This window comes from Camelina sativa, chromosome 4 (genome assembly GCF_030686135.1).
Source record: "Camelina sativa cultivar CO46 ecotype springtype chromosome 4, ASM3068613v1".
NCBI classification, from domain to species: domain Eukaryota; kingdom Viridiplantae; phylum Streptophyta; class Magnoliopsida; order Brassicales; family Brassicaceae; genus Camelina; species Camelina sativa.
This window is the reverse complement of record NC_141883.1, coordinates 25,441,271-25,469,076: the sequence shown is the minus strand read 5'-3', so window position 1 is coordinate 25,469,076 and position 27,806 is coordinate 25,441,271. Positions and strand designations below refer to the sequence as shown.

At 36.6% G+C, this 27,806-nt stretch overlaps 7 protein-coding genes across 11 annotated transcripts; 3 read left to right on the top strand and 4 right to left on the bottom strand.

Annotated features, from left to right (window-relative positions):
* Positions 1-538: 538 nt before the first annotated feature.
* Positions 539-7,294, bottom strand: LOC104781703 (RNA cytidine acetyltransferase 2). Its single transcript, XM_010506430.3, has 26 exons — positions 6,925-7,294; positions 6,707-6,798; positions 6,404-6,575; positions 6,190-6,312; positions 5,923-6,096; positions 5,717-5,827; positions 5,477-5,610; positions 5,277-5,370; positions 4,969-5,067; positions 4,742-4,878; positions 4,535-4,632; positions 4,095-4,218; positions 3,885-3,972; positions 3,717-3,816; positions 3,594-3,646; positions 3,215-3,391; positions 3,092-3,129; positions 2,841-2,934; positions 2,528-2,707; positions 2,323-2,431; positions 2,167-2,236; positions 1,929-2,076; positions 1,568-1,696; positions 1,335-1,460; positions 1,041-1,106; positions 539-943 (listed from the first exon to the last, which is right to left on the bottom strand). The coding sequence occupies exons 1-26, from the start codon at positions 7,027-7,029 to the stop codon at positions 704-706; spliced, it is 3,081 nt and encodes a 1,026-aa protein (XP_010504732.1). The 5' UTR covers positions 7,030-7,294; the 3' UTR covers positions 539-703.
* A 2,250-nt stretch (positions 7,295-9,544) lies between these two features.
* On the bottom strand, positions 9,545-10,289 carry LOC147946187 (uncharacterized). Its single transcript, XM_087509524.1, has 4 exons — positions 10,212-10,289; positions 9,997-10,096; positions 9,832-9,917; positions 9,545-9,682 (listed from the first exon to the last, which is right to left on the bottom strand). The coding sequence occupies exons 1-4, from the start codon at positions 10,287-10,289 to the stop codon at positions 9,545-9,547; spliced, it is 402 nt and encodes a 133-aa protein (XP_087365650.1).
* A 272-nt stretch (positions 10,290-10,561) lies between these two features.
* On the top strand, positions 10,562-12,449 carry LOC104781702 (uncharacterized). Its single transcript, XM_010506429.3, has 2 exons — positions 10,562-11,201; positions 11,854-12,449. Exon 2 carries the CDS (start codon positions 11,911-11,913, stop codon positions 12,334-12,336), a length of 426 nt encoding a protein of 141 aa, XP_010504731.1. The 5' UTR covers positions 10,562-11,201; positions 11,854-11,910; the 3' UTR covers positions 12,337-12,449.
* A 996-nt stretch (positions 12,450-13,445) lies between these two features.
* Positions 13,446-15,336, top strand: LOC104781700 (squamosa promoter-binding-like protein 15). The gene is made up of 3 exons (XM_010506427.3): positions 13,446-14,040; positions 14,320-14,447; positions 14,534-15,336. Exons 1-3 carry the CDS (start codon positions 13,724-13,726, stop codon positions 15,139-15,141), a joined length of 1,053 nt encoding a protein of 350 aa, XP_010504729.1. The 5' UTR covers positions 13,446-13,723; the 3' UTR covers positions 15,142-15,336.
* Positions 15,337-15,391: 55 nt separating this feature from the next.
* On the bottom strand, positions 15,392-17,048 carry LOC104781701 (uncharacterized). Its single transcript, XM_010506428.3, has 4 exons — positions 16,862-17,048; positions 16,090-16,638; positions 15,866-15,931; positions 15,392-15,754 (listed from the first exon to the last, which is right to left on the bottom strand). Exons 1-4 carry the CDS (start codon positions 16,982-16,984, stop codon positions 15,695-15,697), a joined length of 798 nt encoding a protein of 265 aa, XP_010504730.1. The 5' UTR covers positions 16,985-17,048; the 3' UTR covers positions 15,392-15,694.
* Positions 17,049-17,626: 578 nt separating this feature from the next.
* LOC104784134 (uncharacterized) lies at positions 17,627-22,324 on the bottom strand. The gene is made up of 9 exons (XM_087510737.1): positions 20,971-22,324; positions 20,142-20,282; positions 19,600-19,980; positions 19,375-19,479; positions 19,112-19,252; positions 18,529-18,732; positions 18,330-18,422; positions 18,127-18,238; positions 17,627-18,029 (listed from the first exon to the last, which is right to left on the bottom strand). The coding sequence occupies exons 1-9, from the start codon at positions 21,481-21,483 to the stop codon at positions 17,986-17,988; spliced, it is 1,734 nt and encodes a 577-aa protein (XP_087366863.1). The 5' UTR covers positions 21,484-22,324; the 3' UTR covers positions 17,627-17,985.
* A 998-nt stretch (positions 22,325-23,322) lies between these two features.
* On the top strand, positions 23,323-27,342 carry LOC104781698 (FT-interacting protein 3). 5 transcript variants are annotated; one of them, XM_087510735.1, is made up of 4 exons: positions 24,054-24,300; positions 24,438-24,481; positions 24,629-24,684; positions 24,783-27,342. In XM_087510735.1, the coding sequence occupies exon 4, from the start codon at positions 24,813-24,815 to the stop codon at positions 27,132-27,134; it is 2,322 nt and encodes a 773-aa protein (XP_087366861.1). In that variant the 5' UTR covers positions 24,054-24,300; positions 24,438-24,481; positions 24,629-24,684; positions 24,783-24,812; the 3' UTR covers positions 27,135-27,342. The 5 variants fall into 5 exon arrangements, with proteins under 5 accessions (XP_087366859.1, XP_087366858.1, XP_087366857.1 ...); XM_087510736.1 differs by having other exon boundaries at positions 24,151-24,300; positions 24,438-24,465; XM_087510733.1 differs by lacking the exons at positions 24,054-24,300; positions 24,438-24,481 and adding an exon at positions 23,323-23,781.
* The last annotated feature ends 464 nt before the right edge of the window (positions 27,343-27,806 follow it).

Here is a 27,806-nt window from a genome sequence, read left to right as displayed (position 1 = left end):
TTTGTTAATCAGGTTCCATGCATGTTTAAGCTTTGTTCATCTCTAATGTTAATGAATATATGGATCATTTGACAACGGCTGTCAATAATTACTTATAAGTAGAAAATCCAATCAAGGGGTGGCTAGTACAATGGATATAAATAGAAAATATTAAAATATGAATCTAAAATTGCTGCATTATGTATACAAATGGTAGCTAGTACGTTATACCGTCATGCACTCATAGTTATATATAGCTATTTTTGTTTTTTTTGATAACTGAGAGAGGTTATAATGATAGAGAGTTTGTAAAGTCATAGAAGAAAACTAAATAAAAGTGATCATAATCATTGAACATCTTTCATTACATCATATCACTTCCAAATTTCAATCATTTGCACATGCTTACCATCATCAATTGTATCCATTTACATCTTTATATTATACTCTTCTTCTAGAAACGCATAATCTTGTATATTTCTATGGTTAAACATGTCGTATCAATTAATGCCGATCTCTCTTCTTTTGAAGACTCGAATATTTTAACTAACACACAGTGTTATCAAGTTAAAAACATTTATGATTTCTTTAAAGACTTTTCAGCCGGAATATTTTTAATTGTAAATCAAAATTACAACAAACATAACCAAAATTTCTGATTTTCAATGAACATTTTTCATAGCTCATGCTCAAAACTGATGTGATCATTGTTAAAATTACTCATTCAGGCTCTTCTCTTCTTGAAAGATTTGGATTTAGAGGAAGAAGAGGAACGTTTATCACTGCTTCTCTTTTTGGTGGATTTGTCAAACCCGTTGTCATTCTCCGATTTGGTGGACTTAACACTAATAATACCACTTGAAAAGATCTTTGAATGTTGCAGATCCTCTGCTTCTTTGTCCCCAATTACATATTGTTGAAGCTCAGAGTCCATTAATCCTTCAATCTTCTCCTTCATTTGTTCCTTTTAAAGACAAAAGAATTACAAGTTAATTCGATGTAATAACCGAAGAAACACAAATATAATGTTTTTGCACGGCACAGGGAGGTAGGAGAATTACCTCGACTTGTTTTGCTCCTTCCCTGATGTCATCATCGACCGACACATTGTGAGGTTCAAGCTCTCTCTGCATCAAGCAAAACAAAAGACAATAATCAGTTGCAAACAGAAGACTGAGAATAGCTTGAGAGACTTTTAGTTATTCTTATTCTCTCAGGAGTGCTCAATTTGAACTCTACACTTCTGCACACAGCACGTATTCAACGATCCAAACTTTGTTCTTGGTTTCGTAATGTAAACTCTGATGATCACAGTTGATGGATCAATTACAAAGCAATAAATAACATGGAGGTACCTCTTTCAAACGAGGGAGGGCTGATTCGATTTCCTTTCCTACAACTCCATTGAGATATTTGTATAATTCCCTTGCGACTTTCAGGATAAGAGAATGTACTTGTCCCCTCTCCAACTGCATTTGTCTCTGCAAATTCAAACATTCAAATGTTTGCAAGTTTATTAAATATGCATGTGCTGCAACATAATGAACCAGCTGGCTGCAATCTTCAAAATTAGAGTAAAACATGTTACCTCGATGCTAGAAAATTCCACCTCCTGCAACCCCAAGCATAGCAATATAGATGCCTGAACATATGAAAGTGATACGGGAAGCTTCTCTTCAAAATACTGATGTGCCAGTGTTTTGCAGATGTCATAAACCTTTTAAAGATAAGACAAAGAAACATGTTAAGAAGGAAGAACTGAAAGCAATTAGTACTGATCTACTCTATATAACAAGTTAACACAAAAGACATTTGTATTTACTTCTGCACCAGTTCAATGTTGAATGTGGGTTCGGTATAGAGTGGGTTTCAAGAGATCATTACCAAAATGTCAATTTAGTTAACAGACATTTTCAAAAGGAAAACCATTATAAGGAAAGAAATCTAACCAGATTGAAGTCCGTCAGATTTTTAGTATATGCTCTGAGCCTCTCCATATCATATGGAGATAATATGCCGTCGAGTGTCTTCAAAAATCCGTCTGATGAATTCCCTGAAGAATCAACCTCGGGGAAGTTGATCTTTGGGTTTAAGACACTGGACAGAAAAAAGATATGAAAAACAAAAAAAAAATTATACGAAACTGATATTATCGCAAAATGAAGACAAGAAAATCTTAGTGCTTACCTCATTACAAGTTTATAATCCATCTTCTTGAATTTATCACTCAACAGCTTAGAGAACCTTGTCTTGAAATCTGAACAAAGCAAAATAAGTTGTCACACCATATACTTGGAAGGTTGGAAGATGAAAGTTCAGTTCTTGATCAAAGAAGTAACAAACCTTTATAGAAGGGAGTAAAGAAGCCCAACTCATCGGACTCGTTGACTACTAGTTCATCATTTTTTAAAGGTCTTAGAAGCATACATGTGTGCTCTCCAGTCACAGCACTCTGATCCAAGCACAGGAAATAATCAGTGTTACAAACAGCAATCGGAAATGAAATTTATATAAGCAATCAAGGAGAAAGTATAGAAATATTCTCAACTGGGACTTGGCTAACGTAGAACGGCGCAAAATTATGTTTTCTCCAAAACCGGAAGAGATCCAAAGTAAGCCCAAAGGAAACACCAATGTAGTGGAGCTTCTCAGGTCGTCGTTCATGAAGTGGAACCAATAGAGGTGGAAGATTTGTGCGAGGTTTTACTTGCTCCTCGAGCATGGAGACCTGTCAAAAATGGAATCAGCTAAGAATGGATACAGAGACATAACTGTGCGCCAGTGAACATAAAAATGTAGCAGATTCTGCACTAAAAAACCCAAAGCCTACACATAGATATATAGAATAAAAAACAAGAAACCTTCTCAGCAGCCTCAGTAACTCTAATGGGCGCTTGCTCCACATCGACTTTATCATCTGCTTCTGAGATTGGAGCTATCTCACCCTCAAAATATCTGCAAATGCAAATCACTCAGTATTAGCAAAGAGTATGACTACAACTAATTAAGAGTACAAAGTATATATTTTTAAGCACAAAACATAAATTCATATAAGTAATATATGAGATACACATGATAGCAAACTTGTGTATGCACATTTTCATGAATTTACCTGGTCAAGAGTTCAACTGCAGCAGAACCATATCCCATCTACAATGCGGTAAATCAGAAGCTTGTTAAACGCACACAAAACCTAAAATCGGCATGTAAATATATGAGCAGAAAAAAAGATAACCTTCATAGCGTTAGGGTGGACTGCTATGCGTACTATTCGAGCACCAGAGAACCCTGGAAACTCAGTGTCCCGAAATTGTTCACAAAATTTCCATGGAATTTGGTCTCCATATGGTGAATGGCCATCCCTTAAACTTTGAAGGGCTGAGTTCTCAGATATCTTTCCTTCGAGACAGACCTGAAGATAACAGTTACAATGATGCTTAAGATCACACAAAAAAGAACACAAGCTAGAGACTATAATTTCCAACAATAATGTGGAAAAAGCATCTATAACAGATTGATAGTTGATACTTCAATCTTTGTAAGTCCATTTTCTGAAGACAGATTGATAGTTGATACTCTAGCTCTTTGGTCTCACACAGAGCAATAATATATACCTGGATAACACAAAGTATATCCGGAAGCTTGTTTTGGGACTCATCAACGGGACCTGTGTTTGAAAGCAGTTAAAGATAGTTCTGAAAATTAAATTAGGTGGCGGAAAAGAAAAACATGCATACCAAGTAACACAAACAAATGATGAGCAGGAGCATCAGCCAGCAGTTGAAGATCATTAGGTGAATTTTTGTAGTGAGACGAGACACATAGCGCCATCATTCTCTGTAGGATGCACTTATATCAGTCTATTATCAAAATAATGTACGGATCTCAAAAGCAACCATATTTACCTGTAGAAACAACTCACTATCTTTGTGAAAAGAAAAGAGTGTGTCTCGGTTGACATAATAGAGATCACACTGGCTTGGTGAAGGATGGCTACACAAAAAGAAGGAAAAAAAAGACAAATCAAATTAAAAAAAAAAAAAAAACATTTCTAAACAATCAGTAAAGCACGAAAGGAAAGTAGATACTACAAATTTTTAGTAAACTATTCATACCGCGCAGGATTAGGCAGACAAGTAGCAACATCAAGGCAAAGTAGGCCATTAAGCCAAGATTCTATTGGATCTCCAGAAGCGTATCTTATAGACTCATTAAGTTCTATCTTCTTGAAAAGAAAACCTGTCCAAAGAAACTTGAGGGAGTCAGGGGAATGGTTCACATAAACTAGAGCGTCCACAAAATGCAGGCCCTGCGAATGGTAATGCCTATGCCACCTAGATCATTACGAAAAATATAACTGCCGAATACACGAAATGAAATTTTATAAACAAAAGCTAGAAGCACTATACTTTACCTTCCCAGACAGTACATAGGGGCATCTGGGCGACGATTCTAAGAAAGATGGGTCTACTCTAAAGGATGATAGAAGGGTCTATAACAGATTCCATAATAAGTTTTATATCCAAGAATGAAGCAAGGTGCAGTAGTTAAATACCTGAAAGAGAACCATCAATACCAGTAGCAGGAGCCCGGCTTTGCTCATCTAATTGTTGGAGGAGTTTCAGGGACAAAGATCTCCCAGTGCCTTCATAGCTTTAAAAAAGGGTAAAATTCAGTAGCATGATTATCCTTGAATTAAAACCAGAACATGCATACAACTTTCCAAAATTATGGAAATGGCATCAAATCTTGTTTCACATACCCACTGACAGTTGATGATAGGAAAACTAGATAAGGACCAAGCAAAGACTTCACAACTGGCAAAGGAATAGCTGCCGCTTCATCAATAACCAGCAGCTCTACTTGTGAGAGCTTCTCATGCTCGTGTGGTTGTATATACTACATGAATAAATCAAGATCATGGAAAACGTCAGAGATGGACTCAAATCACAACTTGAAGACCATGAATTGACTGAGGGATTGACAAACCTGGATAGTTTGTCTATGCTGCTTGTAGATATTTATCCGTACAATAGCTTTTTTGAAGTCAGGATTCGCACTTTTCACAACATCATAATCAAGGTGCTCCTATAAAAATGAAAGTGGAAGGTATTTAAGAGACATATGTGACCACATCGCAAAATGGAATACTGATTCCCTCTATCCTTAAGCAGTGTAGGTCTAATCAATGAGTATCTGAATAGATATGAATATGTCTCTCACCTTGGAGGCTCTTCTCAATGAAATGGAACAAGTACTATATAAAAATAATCTGTAGGGAAAGGACTTCACATTACCTTATATTCGAGTGCATCAAAGCCTTTGCAAACAAACTCAAAGAATGTCCTCAAGTTATCCGGGCTTGGTGCAGTTATGTAAATATTTGAGTATCTATGAGCAAGTAAACCACACATGGATAATTTGACAAAGATCCAGGAAAACACAATACTGATGAGTAAAGGAACCTATGGGAGTAAAACTAGTTCAAGAAATCTACCCAGCAGCAACAGCCCCAGCAACAGCTAAACCAAGTGCAGCAGATTTTCCACGCCCTCGACTAGCAATCAAAGCAACTATGCTGCGGAGAGCCTTATCCAGAATTGCATCGAAAAATGAGATCACAGCTTTACCCTACAAAGAAAATATAGAAACTCAGTTCATCTTGATTAAAGGACCAGTCAGGCAATAAGAAAGAGCATTAGCAAGACAAGTGTGCAAACAATTGATAGTTTCAAACCTGATCCAGTGTACAGCATTTCTTGATTAAAGGACCAACAGGAAAATCATCACTTAGTTCATCTTTCAAACTCTTCAGGTCACGTTCTGCCTCAGAGAGCCCCTCAGAATCCTTTAAGAGCATACAACATTGCAATGTTACCGATACTAGCTGGAAATCATTATCTCACAACGGAACCCAGTTCACTTTGCTATACCAAGATTTACCTTTTCCGTTGGAACTTGAGTAATAGACCTGATATGCGAGGAAAGCGGCAGTATATTCAGCTCATCATCCATGACAACACATGCTTTGCACGATGCAAGTGATAGCAGAAAACGTTCATTGAAACGGCCAGCAGCCTCAGAATGCGATTCAGTTCGGAATCTGTCATGGACATCCTAATAAGAAAAGAAAAAAAAATCATGTAACAGCACTAAGATAATGCTTTGCTCAAGAATAAGGAATGAAAGTTTGAAAACAGTGGTTCATACCATAACCATAGTGCATAGACTAGTAAGCGATGTAAGTGATCGCAATATTAACACAACCAAACCACCACCTTCCACAGTCTCTATAGTCCTTGCTAGTAGATTTGGAGTTAAAGCTTCAAAATCCTGAATGTATCAAGACGAAATAGTGACTAATCAATAAAATGAAAGAGGGACAGGTGAAGAAAGAAAGTCATATTAAAAGAAAGCAAAGTACCTGTAAAATGCACATGCCAAAAGTATTTCCGAGAATTCGTTCAGAATCTTTGTACAAGCAATGAGTTACTCTTCCAACATCAAGCAAACGCGAGAAGGCATCAAGTTTTTCTGGATCCAATTGTCCTCTTTCCCTCAATCTCTTCAACTGCTTCGAACGCTTTTGCTTATGACTGCAACCAAAACAAAAAAGATGAAATCCAAAAGTTCTCAATGTAAGTATGTATATGTCCTCACTAGTCACTACTCTCCAGAGGAAGGCTAATAACAAAACAGATGAATCCAAAAGTTAAAAGAACCGAACCTGCTAATGTCAAGTTTGTCCTTGTAGCACCACAAGATACTGGGATTACACTTAATAACTGCCTTTGACAACATATGATGGAGGTTCACAATCTGTTTTAGAGAAGAAACACATACACACAAACAGAAAGGTTGTAGATTTTTAATATCCAACTTAAACAATTCTCAGGGATATTAAAAGTATAAAACTTCTGAGAACAAAAAAAAAAAACACCAAACCTGGTCGCGGGACTTGTCACCAATGATTACAAACATGGAACGGTGTCTCAATTTGACACCGTTTTCAATCAGAGTCCTGATACGTTCATCAACCTTCTTCCTCATTATTGCAAAACTAGCTCTTCTTCTTCCTCCTTAAATCTGAACCCCCAAAATTCAATAACAGAACCTGGGTTCACAAGTACGATAACCCTCGAGTGTTGATGAAAAAAATCGAACTGATGAAATCAATTTTGCGTTTGGGACTGATTCTGTTTTTGTTAATTCTATGAACAAAATTTTGACCGGGACAGAACTTTTAGGGTTTCTAAATTGTGCAGTAGGGTTTAGGAGGACCGAAGAGAAGAAGAGATTACGACTTTTCTGCTTTGACCTTTTTGTCCTTCTTAAAGAATCATAACCGAGCACTAAACCGAAATGGTTTAATCCAACAATACTCATAATAGAATCCGGTTCAATAAATGGGTTTGCATAAGTAAACTCTAATGGGCTTGCATAAGCCCACAATGGTTAAGGAATAGAAGAAGCCCGAAAAATATGTGCAATGAATGCATAGTTTATTTATTTTTTTGGTTTTTCAGATAGATTTTAGTTCGGTATTAAAAGAAAGGTTCACACTAGCTCTCATTTTTTTTTGTTCTTTTTGTCTTTTGTTGGTGGCGGTGATCAGTCTTGTGACAAAAAAAATCCTTTGTTGAATGTTTTGAAGAGATTAGAACTTCAATTCGCTTAAAATAGAAAAAGGAATTACTAAGTATGATGATTTTGATATAATGGAGAATATTAGTATATGGATGAGAGAAAATACATAGATAATTAATTTCTATTAGTATATATAGATCCAGAGAGATTATTTCTATTAGTATATATATAGATCGAGAGAGATTAGAGAGATTCCTTTATATCTCTTATATAATAAAACGGAAGTACACGACATTTTTTGTAGTCTATATAATAGATATATTTATAATTTTTTAGTTATAAACTTGTAATATAGGTATATCATAATGTATGAGTTAGTCTGATTTTTTTATAAATAAGGGTAGTATAGATTTAGTTAATTAGAATAACATATAAATCAATCATAGGTAATATTTAAAAGATAAGGAAATCTCTCAGCCTAATTAAAACAAAAATATGTGATTTTTCTTTCACATTTACTTTTTTATATTTAAGTTATTTTAATTTTTTATCTAATATATTTAGTTGATAAAATTTATGATTTTTTCTGCATATGATGTAATTTAAATTTTTAAAAATAGACATATATTGCTCAACTGATGAATAAAAAAAATATACAAAATGCCCTACATCACCTAAGAAATCTAGGCAAAGATTCAAAGTCATATTAATAAAAAAGAGACCAAAATAATTCTGAATACGAATGAGCAGAAACCTTGATTTATCAGGCATTGAAATTAAAAAAATTATACATTTTATTATGGTTCTTTATTTTAAAGAATTTCAACTTTTAATAACTTTAAAAATTCAAATGTATAACTTTTTTAAAATTTTAAAGATTATTAATATTTCAACAATTAAACCATTTATCTTTTTAAAAAATGTTTAAGATATGAATAATATTTAAACTTTATAAGAAGTTCAAATATTATAAGTATTTCAATTTCTAAAATTAATAAAATTTATTCAAACATTTTAAATTTTAATAATATATACGAATTAAAATATCACATGACGGGTTATATGGCAGGACATGTTTGAGTTGATATTAATAGAAAATTAAAATGTCATTAATTCGGTGCTACACGGGTAAAATATCATCTCATTATTTTGTGAACTTTTTAAAAACTTTAAAGATTATTAATATTTCAATTATTAAAACATTTAATTTTTAGAACTGTTTAAGATATTAATAATATTTTAAACTTTATAAGAAGTTCAAATATTATAAGTAGTTCAATTTCTAAAAAAAAAACTTTATTAAAACATTTTAAATTTTAAAAATATATTTAGATTTTTATGAAGTTTTTTTTGCAGTGCCTAACGAATTAAAATATCACACGACGGGTTATAAGGCTAGACATGTTTGAGTAGATATTAACAGAAACTTAGAATGTCATTAATTTGGTGCTACATGGATAAAATATCATCTCATTATTTTGTTAACAATATGAATATTAGATTAATAGACGTATCTAATTAAATCGATTAATTAATATTGTAACAAAATAATTTATATGAGGTATAGTGTAGGTTAAGTCATATAATTAACAATCAAAATACAATATATAATTTTAAAAACTAAACAAATCAAATAAAATTAACAAACATAAATTAATATTTTTATCAAATAACTTAAACTTCAGTGTACCGCGGGTCAAAATCTAGATCTACTAGAATAGATCTTACAAAATAGATATTATTTTCATAAGTTATATTCAACATATGATTTCATAACATAGTGTTTGAGTAAAAAAAAAATTAAAACAAATTAAACAATCATATATATAACACTTTAAATAAAAATTACAAAATAAATAAAATAAATGTTAATCTGTGATCTAGCACGGGTCCAATTCTAGTAGCCTAATGAATTAGTAAACGATGCATGGTTACTTGAGAATGCTTCCATGGCACATTCGTAACTTAAATATAGGAGCTATATAAACACAAAATAAGCTAATAATAAAAGGAACAAACAAAAAAAAATTGTAAACACAAGCATTGGACTGTGGGTGATGAGATCGTCGTCATCCTCTCTCAACAATTGCAATCGCATCCTTTCAAGAAGATCCAACTGTTTTAAAAAGAAAGAAAAAGAAGAAGAAGAAGAAGATGTTAATAAAACCAATTGTCGCAGACTATATATAATAGGAGATATGGAGACTAGCTAGCTTATAAATAAATGACATGTATGAGATGGAAAACAAAGAAGAAAAATCTCACTTGTTCGCGAAAATGAAGCAGTTTTTCCTGACAATCTTCAGCAGATAACTGGTGTAGTATCTTCATCCTCAAAGCGAGTTTGGCACCTGCATGGCAAAATATAGATATATGCTGTAATCAAATTAAACCATCGAAAAATAAAACAAAGGGAAGATTTGGTCGTACTGTCTATTTCGTTTCTGCTGACATATTTCTTAGCTATCTCATGCTCCTTGGCAGCTTCCTCCACGTAACCTTGCCCATCTCGTTCAAAGATCTCAATTGTCTTGAGACCATATAGAAAAACCACTTAAATTATTAGATTGCAACTGAGAAAAACTTGATTCAATATCACAGCCGATAAAAATATATATAAGCTCCAAGATGATAATTATATATACCTCGTTCACTTTGTCTATTGCTACTCGTACATAATAAGATTTATTTCTTCCGGTGGTTAGCCAGGTCAGAATCCTCATCATCCTCTCTGCCAAAATCCAAAACAATCGAATAGAAAATAATCCTTAAAACTTGGATTCCTAATCTAGATTCAAGGGTAGCTAGGGTTTATCAATCTCTTTCCCAAGACCATGCAAAATATTTTAAAAGGAGTAAACCTTAAATGGGCCAAAGCCCAAAGATTAAAAGGAAAAGGAGAAGCCCGGGGAAAAAGATCAAAAAAAGTCTTTTGATCTTCTTTCTTCTGATTAACGCGGCTATGTTATATTAGCTGTCGCTTAGCTTTATCCAAAAACCCAACCAAGTCAGTCAGTAAGTTCGAAAACGAGTAGAATGTGAAAACACGCGTTAAAGTGGGGCGCGTGGGTGAAATCCGTATCCATCTTCAACGGGCTTTTAAGATCCATTTTTTGAGTCAGTCTAAGTGAGATGGAACTGAGAAGAAGAATAAAAGCGTCATTCTTACGTTTTTTTGTTCTTCTATAAGTTTCACAGCGAAGCTTAGTTAGAAAAAAAAAAAAAAAAGAAAAAAAGAAGCCTTTTGAAAGCAATCAACTTTAATCTTTCAACGACACTTTCTTCAACTAACACTAAGTTGTTGTTGTTGTTGTTTTGTTGCTCTTTCTTCTCCTTCCCCTTAGATCTCTTTCTTTTTTTTTTTTAACTTGAGTCTTATCCCTTTGGATTTTTATTCGATTTTTGATTTCGATTCCTCTGTTTGATCAGTTTCTTTAATAGAACCTCTGATCTGGGTTTTTCCTCTTCCTACTAACTTTTACATTGCTTGGGTTTTAGAAACTGGTGGAGTTAGATCGATTCAAAAACCCTCCCCAAGATAAGATTTTAATTTAAAAAAAAAAAAAAAAAAAAAGAGCTTTTTATTACAGGTCTTTTTGGGTTTTCTTGTCTCATTCTGACCAATGGGTTCACAGGTGTGTCTCTGTCTCTCTCTCTCTCTCTTTTTCTCTTGGTGGTGCGTAGTGAAATGAATCATGTGTTGCCTGTTTTTGAAGAAGTTTAAACTAGTGTTTGTTTTTTTTACTCTTGAGACTGTTCATGCAATTAGTTTTTGTGTAAGACAATTGATTAAACTTACTTGTAGCTTAGTTTGTGGTTTCTATTGAGCTCCAGCTCGAAAGGATAGGTCTTTTTTTGAAGATATCAAACTTGTTCAATGTCTAGTGACTCAACTCAAGTGTTGTCTTTTGTTCAAAACCTTTTTGGAAAGTAATTTGTATTTGGATGTTAGTTTAGTTGTCCAATAAGCTGTTCTCTTTACTTGTAATTCATGCAAAGGGAGCCTTGCTTTCGTGTTTATTCTTTAATGAATAGTTTCTTCCTATCATGTGTGATCCTAGACCGGAACCAAGTATCTTCCAATTTTGAGCATGTTGAAAAAATGAAATTGATTTTTCACATTTTCTTAGCTGTCTGTAACAAATCTTAGTACTTGTTTGAGTTTTAAGTTCACTTCCATTTGTGTTGTTGTATCTTTTGTTCTGAACATAATAATGATTATCTTTGATGTTTTGGTTACTGCTAATAGTTAAAATTGATTGCAAAAAGCAACCTTTTAATTTGCAGGTTTCTTGTCTACTAGTTGCTTGAGGCTTTTTTGGTTTGGTGGAGTTGAGTTGAGTTATGAGAAGAGGTAGAGGAAAAGGCAAGAGGCAGAGCGCTTCTGCTAGAGAAGATCGAGGAAGCGGCGAGGAAGAGAAGATTCCAGCTTACAGGAGAAGAGGGAGGCCACAGAAGCCGGTGAAAGATGAAATCGAGGGAAAAGAGGAAGAAGAGCTAGTGAAGAAAAAGACAGAAGAGGAAGAAGAGAAGGATGATGGTTCAGTAACAAGTAAAGAAGATGTGACAGGGAATGGGAAAAAAAGGAAGAAACCAGTAGAGTCTAAAGAGAGCAATTTAACCGAAGAAGACAATGCGATAGGATCCAAATCAAGCACAGATGATTCGACGAAATCATCCTTGTCTATTGGGTTTAGGCAGAATGGGAGCAGAAGGAAGAACAAACCAAGACGAGCTGCTGAAGCTGTTTTTGAATGTAATGGTGTTTGAAACCACCTTTTTGGTGTTCTTTGTTGGTTGCTTTTGCTGTTAGAAACCCAAGTTTAATGCGGGGTGCATTTTGGTTTCATTACATGGAAATCAGAATTTCGATTTTTCCGACATTGCTCTTGTTTACTTCTTAGCTTTTCATTGCGTTTTGAAGCTAAACTCTCTCAAGAAGAGTCTTAAAAATGCTCTTTAACGGCTATGAAAAAATGCAACAGTTACGAGTTGTGAAAAGTGAAAAAGAAGTTTCAAGAGTAGTAAAGAAGAACAATAGACTTGGAAAATACTGTGTAAGAAGATTTGTGAATTTAGTCAAGCGAGATTAGGGGGGCATTAAGCTTTTTTCAGATTGTATTTTTTAAAAAGAATTTTGGAAATCAGAACCAAAGGAACTAGATTGTATAAAGCAAAAAGGAATAAAATCAAATTGATACACACAACCCAATGAAAATTCAAGTACACAGTTTCTGATGGATACATTGGCTATGAAAATCTAACTTCCCATACTCTCTTTTTGCAAAAATTATGTTGTTGTTGTTTTTTTTTTTTTTTTTCAATTATCAAGAAAGATATTGCATTAGATATTGTGAGAAGAAGTACAAATCTAATTGCAAAATATTAAAACATTTTTAGAGGAAAACAATAACCAACAACCTTCTAGTTCCTTTAAAAGTCACATCCTTAGTTGAGTTCCAACACTCTGTTCTATAATGTGCCCATCATCCTCATATTCATATATACTAATAAAGTTGTTGTTGCTCCTTAATTAGAAGTAGTTTAGTTAAAACAACCCATCCATTTATAGGTCTGTGGTCTATTCATCTGTACAAAACACAATAAAGGTCACTATTTTGTTATTTTAGCATCATTAGGCTATACTCTTATATATATTTAGGAGTAGAAAACTACTAAGGGGTACTACTATAATAGTCTGATTAGAATAAATAGCTAGATTTTACATGGGTGTTTATGTTCCCTGGTCTCGTTTAAGGATATCATTTTGTACGTTAAAGAAGAAAATACTCTTATCCCTTTTGTGTTTTATTTGTTCATTACAACAAACATCACAAAACGCAAACGCTAAAACACGTAGCTGTCGTGGACTAGTGTCAATCACTTTGAGTGTCTCTTCTTTTGTCAGCTTCTTCTCTCTCTCTCTCTCTCTCTCTCTCTCTCTCTCTCTCTCTCTCTCTCTCTCTTTCTCTCTTTCTCTCTCTCTCTCTGATCTTTTAAAAGATAGCAACATCTAAAATCAGCAAAACCACATTTTCTTTCTTATTTCTTCTCTGTCCTTTCTATTTCCAGAGTCCTGTAGTTTACTTTTAGAGAGAGATGAGAAGAAGCCTCTCTTTCTCTGTCTGAGTAAAAGAAGAAACCAAAAAAAACCATAATGGAGTTGTTGATGGGGGGTTCTGGTCAAACCGAGTCTGGTGGTGCTTCTTCCACCGAGTCATCTTCACTCAGTGGTGGACTCAGGTTTGGTCAGAAGATCTACTTCGAGGATGGATCCGGATCCGGAAGCAAGAACCGGGTCGGTGCAGGTCATAAATCGTCGACAACGGCGAGATGCCAAGTGGAAGGTTGTAAAATGGATCTAAGCAATGCGAAAGCTTATTACTCAAGACACAAAGTTTGTTGCATTCACTCTAAATCATCTAAAGTCATTGTCTCTGGTCTTCATCAAAGGTTTTGCCAACAATGCAGCAGGTTTCACTCTTCTTGCTTTTTGTTCTTTTTTTTTTTTTTACTTTACTCATTTGTCATTCCCGGTGATCGGAAGAGTCACAAGGGAACCACCATCGCTTTTAAGCTTTTTTCAGGTTTTATGTTCCTTTTGAGCTTTTTGGTTTTTGGCTCTTGACGTCATTGAAGAGTCTAATAAAAACTTTACAGCTAGTTATTATGTGGTCTTGTCTCTTGTCTTATGCATTTTTTTTTTTTTATGTTGCTTTTCGTTGAAGCTTTCTTCACTTTTATACCAATCAGGTTCCACCAGCTTTCTGAGTTTGACTTAGAGAAACGAAGTTGTCGCAGAAGGCTCGCTTGTCATAACGAACGACGACGAAAGCCACAACCCACAACTCTTTACACTCGAATCGCTGCATCTCTTTACGGTTAATCCTTTTTACACAACTTTTTATTTTTTTTTAAGCTCATTATGCTTCAAAAACAAGTTCTTGATTTTCTTGTGTATTATTAGGAAACGCCAATGCTGCAATGATTAAAAGTGTTTTGGGAGATCCTACGGTGTGGTCAACTGCAAGATCAGTGATGCGAAGGTCTGGACCTTGGCAAATTAACCCGGTTAAGGAAAGCCATCATCAACACATGAATGTTTTCTCACAAGAAAGCTCAAGTTTTACTATCACATGTCCAGAGATGATGAACAACAATAGCACAGACTCAAGCTGTGCTCTCTCTCTTCTGTCAAACTCTAACTCAAACCCGATTCAGCAGCAGCAGCAACAACTTCAGACACAAACCAATATATGGCGACCATCTTCAGGTTTTGACTATATGACCGTCGATAGGGTTACATTGGCTCAGCCACCGCCCATTCCAAGCCATCATCAGTACCTAAACCAAACGTTGGAATTCATGACAGGCGAAAAGAACAGTTCACATTACATGTCTCCTGCTTTGGGACCGAGTCAAATCTCTGCGCCAGATGAGTTCCAGATAAGCAATGGCACCACAATGGATGGATTCGAGTTGTCTCTTCATCAGCAGGTTCTGAGGCAATACATGGCACCTGAGAACACAAGAGCGTATGACTCTTCTCCTCATCATTTCAATTGGTCTCTTTGAGTCCTTTCTCTTCCACCCTTTAAAGACTTTCTTTTAATTTAACTTGTTCTGTGGAAGGTTTTTACTAAGGCTTGATAGTCTCAGGATCTTATCAATTACTTGTTCTATGCTACTTGAAACTAAGCAATGATGTCGGATAATGGCTTTTAAGTTTGGATATTATTTTAATTGGTATGGAATTTGAACTTTAAGCCCTTCGTTTTTATGATTTTTGTTATGTTTACAATTTTACATCCAACAGAAACACAGGTTTACTAATTTGGATGTCAGATTAAAACATCAATATCATTATCAACATAAATTTTGTTTTATCAAATCAGAGTTCCACATGCTTTTACAATCCTACTATCTATCAAAGGATGGTAATCTGGGAATTAGCAAGTCCTTACAAAGTTCTTTGAGTGTTTACCTCTTCACCTACTTGCTTATGCAACTGCAAACAGTTTTTCTTCTGTATCTTGCCTCTTCAGCCACATCAGAGAATTATCAACCTCACCTTGAACTTCTGCAGACTTGATATGTGTTGGCATGCTTCCATACTAATCTGACTTATCTAGTGATCATCCTCATTCACGCCAGGACAATTGGATAGAAGAGCTTCAGTCGTTTCATACTGATTCGCATATTGTGAAATTTTATGTCAGTATAATTACACAAACACAACATTTAGCGTTGAGAAAAAAACATTACATTGATAAAAGAAGACTTGAACGAATTCAATTACCTGGAACCCGCAAAACGTACAATACCGATGTTCGTCTCTCAATTTCATTAATATCTCTCGCAAATCCTGCAACCAGTAGAGCTAAATTAGTCGGCCTAAACCATAATGATGAATCTCAAATGCTCAACCGATAGCCTCGAACTCTACTGCATTAGTGTCATAAAGGTGAAAGACAACATAAACACCAAAAGGTACCAACTCTTGTTTTTTATAGGAGAACATACCTCTTCAGTGATCTCCTCCTCTTCTTCCTCTTCTTCATCAGGCTTACCATCCTCATCTTCCTCGGTCTTCTTCTTCTCGGGAACAACTTCTACATTCTCAAGTTGATCAAGAGCTGCCTTAGCCTTCCTAAAGTTAATCACAACTCTTTTGTTACGCCATTGAGACTTCTGTCTAGACTCGAAATCCTCCAACATCTCATCCACTTTTCTCTTCTCATTCTCCGCCTCAATCTCCTCTTTCTTCTTCTTCTCCTTGTGTGGATCCTCTCTCCCTATACCGGCTCTGGATCTCCGAATATCCATGGTCACTGGCTCAGACCTACCTGAGCCTTCTTTACCAAGAGCAGAACCTGGCTTGTAACCCATTTGCTTCAATAGCTGAAACCCTTTGTTAGACTCTCCAATTGGAGTGTCTACAATACGAGCCAATGTCTGTTCATCCTCTTCTATTTGTTTCTTCTCTTTCTCTAACCTTCGCCTCTCGTGCCAGCTGAGATTCTTTAACTTCTTCCGTGATGGTTCAACGGTTACAGGTTTCTTATCAGATTCCTGAACAAAAAGCATTCATAATGATTCAACTCATGAACTAGGTTTTAAATATTAAATTCCAAACTATAATCACAAAATCTCACTCTCAACTATCAAAACAAAACATAGAAAATAATCGAAATTTTCAGATATTCATAATCAATTAGACGAATTTGGACTCATGAGCTTGATAGGTATGGTCATATATATCTAAGAAGTTGAAAGCTTTTGTTCTGAAAAATACCTTTCTTTTGGAAGCATGGGTAAGTTCAGGTGGAATGAACTGAGAAAGGTCTCCCATGTAGTCATCATTGTCTTCTGCTTCTCCTCCAAGGCCAGTCAGATTTCTCGTCGATTCTTCTGCCATTGCCGACGAAGCTTGCGACAATGCGGAGGACGAAAATAAAAGAAGAGAAAGAAGAGTAACTCAAGAGCTTTAATTGGGCCTAACTGGGCACTAATTGGGCTTTGTTTGGCTCTACCGTCTTTTCGCTGAACAACACTGGAACAGCAGATATATTATATACACTGAAACCAAACAATTAATTAATCTTAGGAGGTAACTAGAAGAAGCATCATGAGTTTCATCATCATGAGTTACAAACTCAATTGTTCCAAGAATCTGCCAGTCTGTCACTGAAAGAGTGCCAAATATAGTTTGGGCCTCCATAGCGAAGTCTTGACTCATATTATGCAATACAGGTTTGTGATCAATTGGTGTGAAGATAGAAGAATTATAGAAACTATACTTACACCGTGAATTAATGAGAACGCATTATACTAGATGATCAGCTCATTGATATCTCTCTTCCATGTCCTTATGAACTATACTAACACTCATATTCTCATGAACTTTCCCATTGTCTGCATATTTCTACAATAAATCATTTTTTTTAGTTTTTGCATACATATATATATATGAGAAATGTTTTGGGCTCTAAAGCTTCTGGAAATTGCGTCTAACATGTAGCCTACTCTTGAGTTCTCTTAAATCTATCAAGACGAAGTATTTCAAAAAAAAGTTTTGCTTACAAGTTATAACTTATAACAATTCAAATCATCATGCTCTATCTGAAGATGAGATTTTTCAAAAACGAGGGATTGGAAATGTCAAAAGAAACAAAAATTAAACATGACCAAAGCAGAAAAATAATAATAATCTAAAGGAAAGCTTAAAGGAAGTATTCTGTGCAGATAAGTTACGTGGTGCGTATTGGTTCCAAACTACAAATCAGGCTGGTTTCTCTTTTTTTCTTCTTCTTTTTTTTTGTCTTGGGAGGGATTCTTCACTAGCAATATGCCAAATATGATCGAGGGAGCTCTACAGGAACGAACGAGACATATTCCACTTGGTCTATATATTCAATATTAGTCACCTTGTAGGCAATAGAGTTGCCTTATATTTCCAGATGCTGTTAGGTACGCCGTAGAAACACAGAAACAAGTCAAAACCCTATAGAATATATGCACGAAAAATAGAGTAGGGATCGATTTAGAGAAAGTTCTTACCGTAGAGCCAGTCTTTAAAATACACATGGAGTGCACTTGATACCTCTCGTTTCCGGTTTTCTTCCAGAGGTGCTTCATTTAGCGACCGTCTTGTTTCTTCGAAGTTCTTAAGCTGATGAAAAGAAAGAAAAAATGGAATTAGAAGATCAGAGGCTAATATATGGAAGAAAAGTACATTGTTCCATACTGAAATAAAGACATACGTTTCTCTGCTGAGCTGCCATATAAGCATCTGGCAATGGAAATGGATTGTCTTTTGTCGAACCAATATCCTCGCCGCTAAACCAGTTTGGGATCTGCAACACATAGACATTGACCCCACAGATAAACAAGTCATTAGATGCTTCATGAACAGTATCTCCAGTTATTGAATTAGAAGTTAGACCAACAAAAAGAGTGTACCAAAAAGTTGACAAACTGGTCAGGGTCTACAGAAGCAGCTGATTCAGCCTGTGCATCAGCGACACCAGCAGGATGTGACAGTGAGTCATGTGGATCCACTGCTCCCAGTGCCAACGGTTTGTCCCATTTGTTGATAGTTGGCTCAACCCCCACCTCACTCATGTGCCCCTCCAAATGAGAGTAAAATGTATTATACGGAGCAACCTGAAAACAAAGTCAAAATGATGTCAGCAACTTAAAAAATTAAAACAACAGAAGCCCATACTCATCAGAACAATATCTGTCAGCGCCCGTACTCTTTATTCATAAAAAACAGTGAGACCTTCTTGAAGCATACGTCTGGCTATAGGTATCCATAATGAATTAATTCTTCAACACCATGACTGCGTAACGTAATGAGACAGACAACCCCTCGAAGTTGTTTCCACTAGACTCAATAACATGTCCAAAACAACATACTAACAAAACTACAGCTAGTAAAAAGTCTATCCGCTTCACAATTTACCTTAATATCAGACAAGTAATTAAGAGCAGCATGACATAAAACTTGTAAAGTAAACCTCAATCTTATTAGAAGCTTCACCTGTAGTTTGTGGTTATCACCAACTATAAGTGGTCGCTGATTGACTCCCAAGAAGAATACACATTCACGACAATTGGCGATGCACACTCGTTTGGCAGCTGCAATCACATGGACTCTTTCACAGTGCTCAACTTTTAGTGCCTGCAAAATAAATCAGAAAATAGAGTTGCTGCATCATCTAGTAAAAGTCGGCAGATATTAGAACTAGTAAACTATTTCCTAGACTATTTTCGATAAAGAAGGAAGGAGCATTGTTTTCATACCTTGCCAACAGCTCCCAGAACTATAGTGGTATCAGAACATCCGTGCACAGTAGCATATCGCAATGGTGCTAAAAGGTAAATTACAGAATCGTGGCAATTGACAACCTGCATAATCCACAGAACAAGGAGATGACATTGGTGCACAGAGAGTACATGACTAGAAGGAAAAATGGAGTTAGGAATAGTCCAACTATACTAAACGCAAGATAGTTGTTCACAGCATACCTTCACAGATCTACCCCTTAGATCGGAGGCCTGCTTAACAAGTGAAGCCTTGGAGACTCCTTCGATTAAACACGGGCCTCTAGTACTAGGTGCAACCTTGTTCGGAGCATCACCAACATCTGACATCGCATCATCTTGATCAGAAGCGTTTGAAGGCCCGTTCTCTTTTCCAGAAATTTTCTCAGTAATGCTTTCTAACGCGGAAGCTATGTTTTGCAGAAGCCAGTCATGCACTTGGGATGCGGGGACTGGAACAGCGGGCATATCGGGATCCGAATTGGCAAAAAAAGGAGTAGCTTGGCTCAATGGAGATACATCAGATCCCTTATCACCAAACTGAACAAGAAAGCCCAGGTGCTCAAAAGCCTCCATAGAGAGAACCTGAAGGATATTGGACAAAGAAAACAATTAACTAGTTTGAACCATCATGGAATAAGCATCTAGCTTGAGACTTGTAAATTATTACCCAACATCAGATATTATATCCTTGTATAGTATATACAGTGACACTCCACGGGTAAATAAAGAAGATTAGAACTTACCAATGATTCATCTCCTTCTCCCTCAACAGGCTCTGCAAGAAGAGAAATGATGTTTGCTAAATGTTTTTGCAGATATGACAATTGATGAGCTTCATCATCAGCTTGTGATGGCATAAACCGACGGCTGTTGCTCCGAACAAGCTGCATAAATGATGAAAAAGAAAAATAACTAACACTTTTAACTCCAATAAAGTTGTTTAGACCCATGTGAATTGCATACCAAAGAACAATGACTGTTGGAAACACTGAAAAAGCTTAAGATTTGATGACTGATTTCGAAAATACACAATACACCAGCCATACCAGTAAACCACAAACAGGAATCAGAAGAATATCACAGGAATGGAGACTGGGTCGAAATACAAGAATACACCTAACTTTATCACTAACATAAGCATGGTTCCAATACAATGGCGTTACAGCATTACCTCCACCACAAGAAGACTAATAATAGTTCATCATATTTTAATCAATACGTCAATAACCGTTACTAACACATGAAGCTTCTCCGCTGAGTAGTATTACGAACACATATACAGAAACTACACCCGCCATCAAATTCAATTAACCACCACAAATTTCCAACTTTGCTTAACTCGTAGCTTCGAGTGAATCCGAAAACTTCACAACTTGCATTGCAGAATTTTAGTTAAATCAAACGCAAAATGGAAAATAAGGTATTCTCTGTAAGCCAGTTAATAGAACTAACACGTTCCAATTCCATACTCCCAGTTACAATTTTACATTTCAATACCAAATAGATCGTACGCGCTTGAATTGTATTAGAGGCACATTATAATGAGAGAGCCAAAAAAAGAAAGAAACTTGCCTGAATTGGCGATAACGCAGACAAGTATCCATCAAAAGCTGAAGTGGAAGGCCACACATCAGCCACGGCAGCGGAGTCCTTGTGCGTCCTAGGAAGCAACTTCTTATACGATTGAATGTACAGAAACAAAATTAGATCCCGCAAATCAGCTCCGACGGAATCAACTTCCTCAGGTTTGGCCTTAACCAGAGGGTCGGACTCGGAATGAAGAACGGAACCAAGAGTCTCGAGAACGAGACGCGCATGGTCGCCGGAGATCTGGAGAACGTCGGCGATTGCAGCCGATCCAACGCGGTTATTAGAAGCGGCATCGGCTAGCTTCTGCTTGACGGGAGCTAGGGTTTGGATCGGGTCGGTGAAAACGAGTTTCTGGATCGGGAGGAGGCCGTGCTCGAAAGACACACGTCGCGGATGGATAACTGAATTCGGATTGGGGGGGTTCGGGTTTGGTTCAGGGTCGGGTGCTGAAGGTGGTGGTGATTGGTCGATGAGGTCTTGTTGTTGTTCAGTCATGATTGATTGATTGATTCGTCGCGCGATGAGGTAGAAGAGAGAGATTGAGAGAGGAGAGAGAGACTGGTCCGGTGGTGGTGAAGTTGCAGATGTTTCTTTGGGTGACGAATCATTTCATTGAAGGGGAAGAGGAGAGAGAGAGAGAGGCTGTTACTGTGTGTGCACGTGTATGTTAAATAACGTACGCCTCCTATTTTGGTCGTTGGATTTACGAGTAGAATAATCTTTGATCGGAGTTTTGACACGTCAGATGAACGGTGATAACAATAAGTTATGTAGAATGAGAGGCCCATCGAAATGAATGCAATTCGCATTTAATTTTTTTTTAGTTAGGCCAATTAGTGTAAGAAGTTAGGACATAAACGCAGTCTAAAGATAAAGGTAATAATCATAGTTTCTTTAGTCAAGGGAAAATAAACAGTACTACTACTACTTTGTTACCTAAAACATTGTTAAGAACAAAATTAAACATTACTCCTATTGTTGTAAGTTGCCATTGTTAATTAAGATTGTTGGATGTTTCATGGAAATAAAAGAAAAAAAAAATGGGAAGTTTCGGCAGACCAGGTGACGGAAAAAAAAAACATAACTAAGCGATATAAAAAGATAATCGTTGAAGCCACGAACTGCAAAAAGCAAACAAGACACAACACAAATACCGTGAACGTTTGAGATGTTTCCAGTCCAAATGTCAAAGTTGACATGCGTTACACTAGAGAGACAAAACAGTTACTGTAAACGTTGTATTTAAACTTCTGGAGAAAGAGGTTAGAAAGTTTTAACGCATTAACCACTCTAGCTATCTTTTATCGAGAAATAAATAAAAAGAGTTGTTGATATCATCTCTCTGTCTTCCAAGTTCCAACCCTACTTGTATATAATTCCCTCTTTTAGATGTAAATAAGATAATGGATTACAAAGTGTTACTTTAGGAAAATTTGTCTTCTTTGTAACACTGGTCATTTATCAAAATACTTTGATGATAATCTAAGTCGGTGGTAAACGGTGGAATTTTGAAGTCTTCAAGTCGAAGCTCAACAAATCCGAGGGAAGCATGAGCGACACGTGTCATTCGCGACGACTACCAAGTACCAACTACCAAGAGCTTCCTTTTAAAAACTACTCCACCGTTTACCGTGTATACCGTGTAAAGCAGCAAATACTTTTGATTAGATTAGTTAGCAAATACTTGGGGAAGAAGCATTCTCGCTTAATTAATCGGTGGCACATCATTCATATAAAAGAAGATAGAAGGAAAAAGTAAAAGACGTACGACCTCTTAATCAGCAGTGAAAGGTTCCACAAGACCACGTACGAGACCATTTCGATTCGACTACAACAGGCAGCAGTTGTTAAAAAACATAAGTAATTTAACTATTATTACTACTAAGGAGAGAACGAGATGAGTTACACCACTACTATAAAAATAACTTATCATATATATTTGGAATTATACCCAAAGTATTTCTATAAAACAAAATGCTTGCACATGACAAAACAAAAGTTCATTTACCTGTTTGTTTTGGATAAAAATCCTTAATCAAGAAAAGAAAAGAAAGAAAAAGCATGCATGACTATTACACAAAAACCACATAATCGTGATTGACGTTTAGAGACGTTTAAGGTAAATTTTGAAGAAAAAAAATAAGATTAGAGGAAAAAAAAAAAAGTAGACGGAGAGAGAACAAAGAAATGGGACCATAAGTGTTGTTAGTAGTAACATTATTTTTCGACCAGAAAAATAGTAATAGTAAGGGGGTCCAAGACCAACAAAGAAAAAGCAAAGTGTCTACGGCTTTTTTTTTTGGTATAAATGTATGTGCGTACAGCGTATGCTTCAACTGAAAACACCCAAGGAATCCAATGTACACCACGTTGTACAATGTTTTTTCATCTCTTATTATTAGGTGGCCAATACAATTAGAATACACAAACAATACAATTAATTAGATTAGTAATATTATACAACTCGACTGGCTGGCTAAAACTTCCAAAAAGGGGTTATTTTTTTAAAAAATTGACCGCCGTTGAAAGGATTACGCAGAACCGTCGTATCTCTCATACCACACGTGTTGAAAACGGGGGAAGGGTATGTCTTGCGTGATTTCTCTTTTTATTTTAATGTAGACCCCACTTTGTAGTAGTGCCACAGTGCCTTGCGTGTGTCTTTTTTTTTTTTTTTTTTTTTTCTTGGGTATTTCAATTTCACCCACCCGAGTTAAAAAAAAAAAAAAGTAAACTGTACAAAAAGCAAAAGGAAAGAGAGGAGGAAGAAGAAGAAGAAGACAAGAGAACAAGGTAGAGATCACAGAAATAAAAACTCTCTCTCCTTCTTTCAAGTATTTGTTTTCTCTCTCAAGAACTTTTCCCCTTATCTATCTCCCTCTGCTTTTTTTTTTTTTACTACTTGTCTTCTTCTTTTATACTTAATAGTATTAAAAAAGAATAGAATTAAAATTGGGGTTGAAAAAAACGAGGAAGAAGAGAGGAGTATTTATTTAATGGAGGCGAGACTCTCTTGTGTTTATCGTTTATTTCTTTTGAAGATCTAAGGTTTGTTTTCTTTAGTTATTATTTTTTGGGATGATGATTTTTTCGCCTAACTGCTTTTTTCTTTAGTCTTCCATTGATTTTGAGCTTTTTGTGTTTAGTAGTGGCGATTCTCTGTTTTTTTTTTTTTTTTTTTGTTTCTTGTTGGTTGTAACCTACTCTAATGGCTGTTTTCTCCAACTCGCATGCTCTCTCTCTCTCTCAGCTTTTTTTTCTTTCCCTTCTCGGTCGTTTTCTGTGTTTGGTGCCTCTCTCTCATTGAATCGAGTAAGCAAAAAATCGATAGAAGAGATTGAATAAAAAAAAAAATTAAGTGATGTTTTCTCTCGATGAAGTTGAACTCTGAACGATGACCTCTTTTTTTTTGTTTTTGGGTCCTTTGATTCATGATTTTGTGCCGTTAGATGATTCTGCCTGGGAGATACTAACGAGGTTCTCTTTTGTGTGTGTAAGATCTAGATAAAAAAAAATTACTAGTAATATACGATGCTTTGCTTTATTCGAGTATCTTTTGCCCAAGTTTTTTTTTTTTTTTCCTCTGCATTTTTCTTCACTTAACTCTCCTTTAAATGGTGTTGTTTTGTTTCGGATCTAGTGATTTCAAGTAGAGAAAGCAGAGCTCTGTTCTCCGATCCACCCACCGATTTATCTGTAAGTTTCTAATCTTTTGTTACCCTTTTTTTTAGAAGTTTTGAATGTGAATGTTTGTAATAATCCTTTTTTTTTTTTTTTGGTTTGGTTTTGTGAAGGAACTTTGTTTTGTTCTCAAGGTCTGCAAGATGCAGAGACCACCTCCTGAGGATTTCTCCTTGAAGGAGACGAGACCTCATCTCGGCGGTGGCAAAATCTCTGGTGATAAGCTTACTAGCACTTATGACCTTGTTGAGCAAATGCAGTATCTCTATGTTCGTGTCGTCAAGGCAAAGGAGTTACCTGGTAAAGACCTGACTGGTAGTTGTGACCCTTATGTTGAGGTTAAGCTCGGCAACTACAAAGGAACCACACGCCATTTCGAGAAGAAGTCTAACCCTGAGTGGAATCAAGTTTTCGCCTTTTCTAAAGATAGGATTCAAGCTTCTTTCCTTGAAGCTACTGTCAAGGACAAGGATGTTGTCAAAGATGATTTGATTGGTCGTGTTGTCTTTGATTTGAACGAAGTACCTAAGAGAGTTCCTCCCGACAGTCCCCTCGCCCCACAATGGTATAGGCTTGAGGATAGGAAAAGTGATAAAGTTAGGGGAGAGCTTATGCTTGCTGTTTGGTTTGGTACTCAAGCTGATGAAGCTTTCCCTGAAGCTTGGCACTCCGATGCTGCTACTGTTAGTGGATCTGATGCTCTTGCCAACATCCGCTCCAAGGTTTATCTCTCTCCTAAGCTTTGGTACCTCAGGGTTAATGTTATCGAAGCTCAAGATTTGATTCCCGGAGATAAGGGCAGATATCCTGAGGTTTATGTAAAGGCAATAATGGGGAACCAGGCCTTGAGGACTAGAGTGTCTCAAAGCAGGACTATTAATCCGATGTGGAATGAGGATTTGATGTTTGTAGCCGCAGAGCCATTTGAGGAACCTTTGATCCTCAGCGTGGAAGACAGAGTTGCTCCAAACAAAGATGAGGTCTTGGGCAGATGTGCCATCCCATTGCAGTTTTTGGACAGAAGATTTGACCACAGGCCGGTGAACAGCAGGTGGTATAACCTCGAGAAGCATATTATGGTCGACGGAGAGAAGAAGGAGACCAAATTCGCTAGCAGGATTCACATGAGAATTTGTTTGGAAGGAGGGTACCACGTTCTTGATGAGTCTACGCATTATAGCAGTGATCTTAGACCAACAGCAAAGCAACTATGGAAGCCTAACATCGGTGTGCTGGAGTTGGGGATACTAAATGCGACGGGTCTGATGCCTATGAAGACGAAAGATGGTAGGGGAACCACGGATGCGTATTGTGTGGCGAAGTACGGTCAGAAATGGATTCGAACTCGGACAATCATCGACAGCTTTACCCCAAGATGGAACGAGCAGTATACTTGGGAGGTTTTCGATCCCTGTACTGTTGTTACAGTTGGAGTTTTTGATAACTGCCATCTCCATGGAGCTGAGAAGAACGGAGGAGCAAAAGATTCAAGGATTGGGAAAGTAAGAATCAGGCTTTCTACTCTTGAGACTGATCGAGTTTACACACACTCATACCCTCTTTTGGTGCTACATCCTAACGGAGTGAAGAAAATGGGAGAGATTCACTTGGCTGTGAGGTTCACTTGCTCATCATTGCTCAACATGATGTATATGTACTCACTGCCTCTCTTACCGAAGATGCACTACATCCATCCTCTAACGGTTAGCCAGCTTGATAACTTGAGGCATCAAGCGACTCAGATTGTGTCGATGAGGCTGACCAGAGCAGAACCGCCTCTAAGGAAAGAAGTAGTTGAGTATATGCTTGATGTGGGTTCTCACATGTGGAGTATGCGGAGAAGCAAAGCAAACTTTTTCAGGATTATGGGAGTTTTGAGTGGGTTAATCGCAGTAGGGAAATGGTTTGAACAGATCTGCAACTGGAAGAATCCCATCACAACAGTCTTGATCCATCTCTTGTTCATAATCCTTGTGCTGTATCCGGAACTAATCTTGCCCACCATCTTCCTCTACCTCTTCCTAATCGGTGTATGGTATTACCGTTGGAGACCGAGGCATCCTCCTCACATGGACACACGTCTCTCTCACGCTGATTCAGCCCATCCGGACGAGCTTGATGAAGAATTCGACACATTTCCTACTTCCCGACCATCTGACATTGTCAGGATGAGGTATGACAGGTTGAGGAGCATTGCTGGGAGGATTCAGACAGTGGTTGGTGATCTTGCAACACAAGGAGAAAGGGTACAGTCTTTGCTAAGCTGGCGTGATCCGCGTGCAACTGCGCTATTTGTCTTATTCTGCTTGATTGCTGCAGTGATTCTCTATGTGACACCTTTCCAGGTTGTGGCTCTTCTGATAGGAATCTATGTTCTGAGACATCCGAGGTTCAGATACAGACTGCCCTCTCCTCCTCTGAATTTCTTCAGGAGGCTTCCTGCAAGAACTGATTGCATGCTCTGAGCTGCTGCTACCAATCTGAAAGAAAAATTCGTCCAGAACTTGTTTAGTTTGTTCTTGTTTAAAAATGTCATGATGACTTTTTTTCTTTTTCTTTTATTTTGGTATCTTGGTAATGGTTATGATGTCTTCGTCTGTCTTTTAATATTCTTAAGACTTTTTCTTTTTGTTTGAAAGTAGTAAAGAAGCATATCTGTGTGGTTTTGATGTTTTTGTCTCTGGTTAGAAAGTCATAGTCTCGCTGCCTATGTGTATCATTGGAGCTTTACGCGGTTTGGTGCTGTTAATTGGTTGCCGTGGTGTGACTGAGATTAGATGTTGATAATGGGTTTGGTCTTTTGGTAAGAAATAGAACATTTTTCTAATTCATCCAAAGTTGGGTTATAAACTTATTAACGAAAAAAATTCATAATTGGGAATATATATATATCTGTTAGCTTCAATATAATAGGTAGAAAAACAGCATACTAGCAGACATCGTACAAGTAAGGCTCGCTGACAAACAAGTTTTGACAAACAAGTTTGGTTTGTTGCCTGCAACATTTGTTGTTGATTAGAACAAATCTTATTCTACACCGACCAACAACATTAAGAAGAAGAAGGGGGAATAATTGAAGGTAGCTTAAGGGTTAAGAAGACAAAGAGGATAGGGCCCAGAATTGGTAATGGGCCACG

Excerpts from the sequence above, each read along its gene's own strand:
- LOC104781701 (XM_010506428.3), bottom strand. The coding sequence starts at position 16,984 with ATGGCAGAAGAATCGACGAGAAATCTGACTGGCCTTGGAGGAGAAGCA. Across the intron at positions 16,639-16,861 it reads CCCATGCTTCCAAAAGAAAG|GAATCTGATAAGAAACCTGT; the intron begins GTATTTTTCAGA and ends CTTTTTGTTCAG. Across the intron at positions 15,755-15,865 it reads GTACGTTTTGCGGGTTCCAG|TATGAAACGACTGAAGCTCT; the intron begins GTAATTGAATTC and ends TATGCGAATCAG.
- LOC104781700 (XM_010506427.3), top strand. The coding sequence starts at position 13,724 with ATGGAGTTGTTGATGGGGGGTTCTGGTCAAACCGAGTCTGGTGGTGCT. Across the intron at positions 14,041-14,319 it reads TTTTGCCAACAATGCAGCAG|GTTCCACCAGCTTTCTGAGT; the intron begins GTTTCACTCTTC and ends TATACCAATCAG. Across the intron at positions 14,448-14,533 it reads AATCGCTGCATCTCTTTACG|GAAACGCCAATGCTGCAATG; the intron begins GTTAATCCTTTT and ends GTGTATTATTAG.
- LOC104781703 (XM_010506430.3), bottom strand. The coding sequence starts at position 7,029 with ATGAGGAAGAAGGTTGATGAACGTATCAGGACTCTGATTGAAAACGGT. Across the intron at positions 2,432-2,527 it reads TCTACGTTAGCCAAGTCCCA|AGTGCTGTGACTGGAGAGCA; the intron begins GTTGAGAATATT and ends TGCTTGGATCAG. Across the intron at positions 2,237-2,322 it reads CTTTACTCCCTTCTATAAAG|ATTTCAAGACAAGGTTCTCT; the intron begins GTTTGTTACTTC and ends TGCTTTGTTCAG.
- LOC147946187 (XM_087509524.1), bottom strand. The coding sequence starts at position 10,289 with ATGAGGATTCTGACCTGGCTAACCACCGGAAGAAATAAATCTTATTAT. Across the intron at positions 10,097-10,211 it reads CAATAGACAAAGTGAACGAG|ACAATTGAGATCTTTGAACG; the intron begins GTATATATAATT and ends TATGGTCTCAAG. Across the intron at positions 9,918-9,996 it reads CAGCAGAAACGAAATAGACA|GTGCCAAACTCGCTTTGAGG; the intron begins GTACGACCAAAT and ends TTTGCCATGCAG.
- LOC104781702 (XM_010506429.3), top strand. The coding sequence starts at position 11,911 with ATGAGAAGAGGTAGAGGAAAAGGCAAGAGGCAGAGCGCTTCTGCTAGA.
- LOC104784134 (XM_087510737.1), bottom strand. The coding sequence starts at position 21,483 with ATGACTGAACAACAACAAGACCTCATCGACCAATCACCACCACCTTCA. Across the intron at positions 20,283-20,970 it reads CTGCGTTATCGCCAATTCAG|CTTGTTCGGAGCAACAGCCG; the intron begins GCAAGTTTCTTT and ends TCATTTATGCAG. Across the intron at positions 18,030-18,126 it reads TTTTAAAGACTGGCTCTACG|CATCTGGAAATATAAGGCAA; the intron begins GTAAGAACTTTC and ends CGTACCTAACAG.
- LOC104781698 (XM_087510731.1), top strand. The coding sequence starts at position 24,219 with ATGCTCTCTCTCTCTCTCAGCTTTTTTTTCTTTCCCTTCTCGGTCGTT. Across the intron at positions 24,301-24,628 it reads CCTCTCTCTCATTGAATCGA|TGATTTCAAGTAGAGAAAGC; the intron begins GTAAGCAAAAAA and ends TTTCGGATCTAG. Across the intron at positions 24,685-24,782 it reads ATCCACCCACCGATTTATCT|GAACTTTGTTTTGTTCTCAA; the intron begins GTAAGTTTCTAA and ends GGTTTTGTGAAG.